At 35.3% G+C, this 8,132-nt stretch overlaps 1 protein-coding gene across 1 annotated transcript; it reads right to left on the bottom strand.

The window, feature by feature from the left end:
- Positions 1 to 4,992: 4,992 nt before the first annotated feature.
- On the bottom strand, positions 4,993 to 8,132 carry LOC133877373 (scarecrow-like protein 34). Its single transcript, XM_062315650.1, has 2 exons — positions 5,373 to 8,132; positions 4,993 to 5,264 (listed from the first exon to the last, which is right to left on the bottom strand). The coding sequence occupies exon 1, from the start codon at positions 7,781 to 7,783 to the stop codon at positions 5,426 to 5,428; it is 2,358 nt and encodes a 785-aa protein (XP_062171634.1). The 5' UTR covers positions 7,784 to 8,132; the 3' UTR covers positions 4,993 to 5,264; positions 5,373 to 5,425.

Raw genomic sequence — 8,132 nt, 5'->3', positions numbered from 1 at the left:
ATGACATGAAGGACGGAGTCAAACTCTTGAGAGGCATTGGTCTCCATATAATTTCCACGTGTTTTGACTGACTTATTGGCAACCGAGTGGAATATTCCACTCGGATTTTTTCTAAAACCCGCCCACCCGTCCGAATACCCGAATTTGATCCGAATTTCGTTTGAATTTTAAGCTGACATTTTGTGTAATGGCTGGGCCCCACGCGCAGGACAAACTGTCTCCCAAAAAGCGCGTGGGTCCCACATATAAATAATAAAATAATACAAATTTAAATAAAAAAAAAAATAAAAGAAATTAATTAAAAACACAAGGGGTGGCTGCCGGTTGGCCGGGGGTGACCGCGCGGCCTCCCCCGGCCACTGGGGGTGGCTGCCCCTGCATCATTTTTTTTTTGTTTTTTAATTTTATTTTTATTTTTTTAAAAAAAAAAAATTATTTATTTATTTTTTAATTAAATAATCAATATATAATAAATTATTATTATTTAAATTATTATTTTACACAACTTTTCAAAATACCAATCATTATACACAACTTTTTAAACTTTCAATCATTTTTTACCATTAAAATATAATATTTTTCAATCTCAAAATTCAACATCCAAACACAATTTTTTACCTCGATATTTGTAAATAGAATTAAAATTCAATTTTAATTCTCAAAATTCAATACCCAAACGCACCATAACCACTCCCCTTCTCAATCATTGCGTGCAGCTCAAGAAAAAACAATTACTTGATTAATTGATTAATTGTATAAAATAATTGCGATAAATGTTTTGACTGACTTAACTACTCCCCTTCTTCATCATTGCGTGCAGCTTAAGAAGAGGTGATATATTTTGAGGCTTTAAGGGGAAAGTTTAAGTGAGATTTTTATTTAAAATTAAATATTATTTAATTTAATTTATTTTTTTCCTTTTTTGGGATGCAAAATTACTTATTAGGTTTTTATATTTGAGTTTTTTTTAACATTTTCTTTTTTATTTTTTATTTTTTTTTCTATAGGAACATTTCCTTTTTTTATTGATAATATAGCTAATTCATTTAATTTTTTTTGTGACATTGATGATTTTAGGTAGGTTTTTATTAATTTTACTTTTGAAAAACTTTTCTATGCAGAAGCAACTGTAACAGGTATTGTCAATAAAATTTTACAAGTGATACTTGCATTAGGAAAAGAATCAAGTCTTTTTATATAATTTTTTTTTTTTTTTTACCTCAAGTCTATTTATATAGATTAATGTGTCAATTGGAGCACTTTCTTCTATTTGTAAAATTTCTGTTAAAACTTTTAGTTCTGAAAATAAAAATTCCTGGAATGATTTTAAGGAATTGAATATTAAGTTATTGGAAAATAATGAAAATGGAGAAGAATAGAGAAATTCGAATGAGACTTGAATTGGGAAATTGAGATTAAAAAAAAAATGAAAACTTATAAAGAGTAGCATATTTTATAGGATCTTATAAAGAGTAGGATTTGAAATGGAAACTTAAAGTCTTTCCATCTTCTTAGCTTTTTTTTTTCATTGTATTTTGTCTTTGAACTTTTGACTTAACTTTAGACCTTCAATTTTGGTAATTAAGGTCTTCATGACTTTTGAGACTTTCCATATCTTCTAAGCATTTATTTTATTTTATTTTTTCATTTTATTTTGTCTTTAAACGTTGGACTTAATTTAATATCTTCAATTTTGGTAATTAAGGCCTCCATGACTTTTGAGACTTTCCAGATTTTCTTAGCAATTATTTTTTTATTTTTTTTATTCTATTTTGTTTTTGAACGTTGAACTTAACTTAAGGCCTTCATAACTTTTTAGATTTTCCATATCTTCTTAGTTTTTTTTATTTCATTGTATTTTGTCTTTGAAGTTGGACTTAACTCAAGGCATTCAATTTTGGTAATTAAGGCCTTCATGACTTTTGAGACTTTCTATATCTTTTAAGCATTTATTTTATTTTATTTTTTCATTCTATGTTGTCTTTGAACGTTGGACTTACTTAAAGCCTTTAATTTTAGTAATTGAGGTCTTCATGACTTTTGAGAAATTAAGGCCTTCATGGCTTTTGAGACTTTTCATATCTTCTTACTATTTATTTATTTTTTTCATTCTATTTTGTTTTTGAATGTTGGACTTAACTTAAGGCCTTCAATTTTGGTAATTAAGGCCGTCATAACTTTTGAGACTTTCCATATCTTCTTAACATTTATTTATTTATATTTTTTTTTCATTCTATTTTGTCTTTGAACGTTGAACTTAACTTAATGCCTTCAATTTTTGTAATAAAGGCCTCAAAAGTTACACTTTTGAGACTTTTCCATATCTTCTTAGCATTTATTTATTTATATATTTTTTTTTCATTCTATTTTGTCTTTGAACGTTGAACTTAACTTAATGCCTTCAATTTTGGTAATAAAGGCCTCAAAAGTTAGACTTTTGAGACTTTCCATATCTTCTTAATATTTTCAAATTTTAATGCATTTCTTAAATTTATTTTTACCATAATTTGGGGCTTTATTAAAGTGTATTGATGGTAATTATGGCCTTTTTTTTTAGATTTTTTTTTTTTTTAATTGGGGGCCTTAGGCGGGCCTAATCCGCCTAAGGCTCCAACCGGCCCTGGAAGAGGTTACTCTTCAAACTAATTTACTTGATCAATATAAAGTAATTGTGATAAATTTGTTTGAAAAATAGCATTACTTAACTCGTGTCATGATCGTGTGACCCTTCTAAAAGAATATTGTTACTTATTTGATAATACCTTCTTCTTCTTCTTCTTCTTCTTTTATTTTTTTTTCTTTTTTTAAAACAAAAATATTAACAAACAATTTAAAATATAAAATACTTAAAATTACATTTACATCTATATCACATCAAAATACCTTTTTCAAACAAAAATAAATAAATAAGAGCCTTTTAAAAATATTAACAAAAGATGTTCCCCTTCTATATGTTGTGTAATTCCCAAAGTTAAATGTTTCTTTCAATAACTAAAGATATTCTTAAAAATGACAAAAAGAATTGTTGAAAAATGGTGGTGGATGGAAAAGTGGTTTATAAGACCCATGACAATGCCAATATGGCCTCTAGTGCTAAAGTGGGTGTGTTCTTTCTTTTTCTTTATTTATTTATTATTATTATTGTGAATGAGTAACTTTCATTATCAACAGCATAACTCATTACAAATAAAACTATTAACTCCTATACAAACTCCAAAAATGCAAACATCAAACTAGAACCCCATCTAAACCTCAAGCTGTACAAAGAATCATATTTCCTTTAGTTTTCTTTTTATTATACTATTCTCAAGAATTCTTTTGTGTTTTTCCATAAATGTGTTTGTCTTTCTCCCATGGGTTCAAGTTAATATCAGCTACTGAGATTCTTCTCAAAGATCAACAAACATGTTACACAAGCAAAGTTCTCATTTGTTGAGTTTGGGATTGCCCACCTCCGATGACCTGATATACAAATGGAACCGCCAAAATTTTGAATTTCAAAATAATTATATTGTTTTGATTCCGATATTGAGTGGAGACAAATTTGGTGGCGTTAAAAAACTTATTTAAGAGGGCTGCAATTTTGTAATATCAACGTTTACCAAGTATTCTATTTGCCACAAGGTATTTTTATTTTGTTCTTTTTTTTAATTATTTTTTAAAAGTTTCGAATTTAGGCTCTATATTAGCCTAATAAGATGACCTTACCAGTTTATCAATAAGAAATACTCAGATGTTGAGTTTTCTCCTATTATATCTCAAATACTTTATTGGTTCTTGATTTTGGAAAGATTTGTAAATTGTGTTTTTGTTGGCTTTACGATCCACTACGCCATGCTACATCGGAACCCGAGTGAGAGAGAGGGAAAGAGGAAGAAAGAAAGAGAAGGGTTTGAAGGGGGTGGTGCGGTGCTAGGTTCAAAATCGGGCGGAGCTTCAGCGGCGACAATAGGCTCCGTTGTGTATCTTTACCATGTGCAACTGAAACCGTACAGCAGGCCAAAAAAGGCAAAAGAAGAGTAACAATTTAACATCCATCGTCCCTTTGCTTTATTGATCGCATAGCATTAGGATGGAGCTAAGAAAATGCAGAAGCCAACCTCATAACCTTTACATATCATGTTTCCTTCTCGCTCACAAGTCACCCTTGAAGAATTGCTCGACTGTACAGAAAAATATATAATGAAAATCAACAGTATATCACAAAATCCAAAATATGAATTCTCCCATTTAACTTCTAGATCTACTCTCTGTCTTCTTTGGCCTACTGCAATCACCAAACAATGAAAACCGTCCACCTTTGTGTGGTGGATGAGCATCAAAATCAACAACCCCAAAACTGAAAATCAAAATTCAAAAACCAACCCTATAAATCATCCGGCCATACCTGAAAAATCAACTCCAATTTCATACCCATTCAGCCAAACTACAACCCCAACCCAAACAAATTACAAAGATACCTCTCAATCGATCAATAATACACAGAAAACCCATAAATCATCCTCCCCAAATTCCAGCCAATCCTTCATTCGAAAGACCCAAATTCTTCGAAAAAAACTCAACCACCACAAAATTTTCCCCAAACCGGTCATGATAAAACCCACAACCAAAATTCAACTTCAATCTCCCACAATCATTCCCCTTACTAATCAGCCCCATAATCCAAACCATACACCAAAATTTAGTTCAAACGTTAAGCAACTAAAAATGAAGAATCAAAAATCATGTTGGGGAGGGGAATATGTTAGGCTGCCAGAATTTTGGAATGGCGCCTGAGGGACAAGTACCGCACCAGCATACATCCAATAACAAAAAAGAGGCATTCGCCAAGCATACATTTTTAAGATCACTAAGTAAGAATCTGTTCTAGTGCTATCATATAAAACATCTGAAATTGCATTAGCAATATCCAGTTCATAAAAGCAAAACAAAGATGCCATGCTCGCAAAAATGACGCAATGAAATGATTAACAAACTGAAAGAGAACCAAAATATCAAGAAATGATGTAATTTTTTACTTTCTTTTAGTACATCTGATAAAACAAACACACAACTTCAAGCTCATGGAAGAATATACAAAGAAGAAGGGCAAATCCCTCCTATTACATCCAGTAATGTGGAAGTTCATCTAAATATCAAACAGATTTTACTACAGGAGTCCCAACAAGCAAGTCAGTAGACAGTTTTAGAGTCATTACAGTGTCTTCAAAAGGGTTTGCAGTCCTTTATCCTATCCATAGTTCTACCACCATTTATAAAAACACCTGTAGAAAGTTCAAGAAGATTGGCATAGATGCGTTTATAATATACCTCCACATACAAAAGAGAGAAAAACATTGAATATTGAACAAGAACAATAGTTTGCCCAGTACCTAAGGTCTCCTTGCTGGCCATGCCCACAATTATGAATTTTTTCACAAACATCCTAATTCGGCACCCAACAAGAGCTAGCATAGAGAATACGGCCTTTCCATCCCTGAAGCATCCAGTGGTTGTCTTCATCAAGTACAAAATCCTTGTGGTACCATTTCTTAATCTTAGACCTGAACAAGGTCATCACCTCTGGGTCCAATGGCAGCAGCCTGAAACCAGCCCTTATAGTCCGGACCTGCCACTGCTTGTAACTCTCAGGCCTCTCAACCCTCTCTAAGCCCTCACATGCTACAACATTCATAGCCTCCCTCCCAAGGAACTCTCTCTCAAACATCAACCTCTTTTCGTTCTCACGGGGTAAATTAACATCATATATGTCATACAATGCAGAGAAATGGAAGAGTGCTTCTCGGAACCGTGTGACAAAGAAGGGGGAATTGTAGGCTCCATTAACAATAGAATGGACAAAAATGTCGGGATTTATCCTCTTGATTAAATTCAAAACCGCATTCCGTGGACAGGTCTCTTCAATTGTCTCATCAAGTAGGTTCTTAAACCGGTTCATACAGTTCACAGCAAGCATCTCATTCCTATCAATCTTGAGCTCCTCAATTTGGATAGTCTCCCAGTTCTGTGATGCTAGAGCATGGTATTCAAAAGGAACATTAAACCGCTCACAATACTTAGCCAAGCGACGACCGGTCTCCTCAATACTCTCTGTTGGACGGAATCCAGGTTGGGGAAACTCTATCCCTGTAATACGTAGCTTGGGAGGTCCTCCATCTCTTTTTGAGAGCTTATGGATCAGAAGTGGCCAATGGAAACCATATTCGATACCGAAGTCTATAATATGAAGACTCGTTGCTTTCTCTGCTACTTTATAAATCATTTTGGTAGCAAAGAATAGCGAGGTCCTCTTGAAAGGGGAGGCTGAAATATGAACTTTGTAAGCTTTCAATATTTCAGAAACAGAGATCCTTTTTGAAATTAAGGAACTATAAAAAATTTGAGTTCCTGTGCCAGTGCCAGTGCCAGCCAAGCGTGCCTCAAGTCCATTAGCAAAGAAATGGGCCAACCTCTGAGAACCATCACCATAAGGGGAAGAGTGCTGCCTAATCTGCTTCAGTAACTCATTTGCAGTTCTACTGTCACCTGCCGAGACAGCTTGTGCACATAGAATCAAAAGAGTCCTCAAATCAACCGTTTCCTTCATTTTGCCCTGTTTCTTAGAACGACTCTTCCCACCATTAGCTCCTTGCGGCTGCCCATTTGGCTGCGATGCCTTGCTTGCTTCATTCTGCACAGGTTCATTGTTATTGTTACCACATAGCAGAGAAAGTTTTTCGGTGGAAAGCAACACCTTATCAAACATATCTGTTAATTCACTCTCTTCCACATAAACCGCAGACTGCTTATTACTCCTCCCTTCTTCTACATCTACATCTTCCCTCTCATGATTCTTCCTTCCCCTCAACCCATCCGGTGAAATCTCTCTCTCACCCTTCTCCACCTTGAGTTTCACCTTTTGATCCTCTCCCTTCAACTCTGGTGATACCATGCTAGTCCCCAAATCAATAACTGACTGATTGCCCCTAGGAAGGAACTTACTAGCTTCCTCTAACCCTCTCCTAAATTGCAACACAGATTCACTATCAGCAAAAATGTTCTGAGCCAAAAGCTCCATGCCATCACCGATGTTAGCCACGCTGTTCAACTGATTGGCTAAGAACTGCGATCCATTAGTGGGCTGCAAATTAGGCTGGAAAACATAGTCACCAGGATCAACAGCTTGTGAAAAAGAGGACTTGTACTCCCCAACACCACTGACCCACTGTGGATCAGTGCTAGAACTCCTACTAACACCATAATCACCACCACTGCTTGCAGAAAAAACATCATCAGGGCTTCCCAAGTTGTGACTGACATAAGTTGGTTCCTCCTGGTAAAGATTGGGGGTAGAAGGGTAATTCTGACCGAGAGAATCATAGAACGATTTCTCGGTGACTTGGAGACCCAAAGGGTCGTAAAACATGCAGGGTTTGTCCTCTATGTTCTCTTCCATAAGTATCTGGCCTATGAACTTGAGAACCGTTTCCGAGAACTCACTGTCGTCTGATGGCGACTCTCCCCCCGGACTCGTACCCACAGACAGTGTGCTCATGCTATCGCTAGCGGACGGAGCATATGGCTCCGCTGCTGGGGCCACAGTTATCGGCGGAGCGAAATCAGTGTGACCCAGGTCAGGCGAAAGCAATGAACTTTCAAGGAAGCTAAGGTCCGGGGAGGGCAAATTGAATTTGTACTCGTTTAAAATATCAGGGTATTGATTGGAATTGGGTGAAAATGCATGGTCATCATCGACCAAGACATCGTTTACGAAATCGGGCAACCCAGAAAGCGTAGGATCCATAACTATTTATAGTATCAAATTAAGAAGCTGAATCCCAGACCAAATAAAAATTGAACTACCTAAACCAGATCAAAGACTAGGATATAAACATAGTTGTGAACATCCTAGTGACAAAAGGAACAGGAAAAGAAAAGGTTTGAAGCTCAAGAACGTCAGATATCCATCGGTTTCTCCGCGAGAAGCAAACAGGTTTACCTGAGAGAAGTAGCAGAGAATTCTCAGAGAGATAGAACTGAAACTAATGAGATTATTGATAGGGGCACTCAGCTCTGTCCAAGGCCATTCTCACCTTCTACATGCGGCTTGCCATTCATAAACAACCCTCGGAGTAGTTGAAATCTAAATTATT

The sequence above is a fragment of the Alnus glutinosa genome, chromosome 9 (assembly GCF_958979055.1).
Source record: "Alnus glutinosa chromosome 9, dhAlnGlut1.1, whole genome shotgun sequence".
In the NCBI taxonomy this organism is placed as follows: Eukaryota; Viridiplantae; Streptophyta; class Magnoliopsida; order Fagales; family Betulaceae; genus Alnus; species Alnus glutinosa.
The sequence above is the reverse complement of the archived record's forward strand: the minus strand, read 5'-3'. Positions and strand labels throughout refer to the sequence as shown.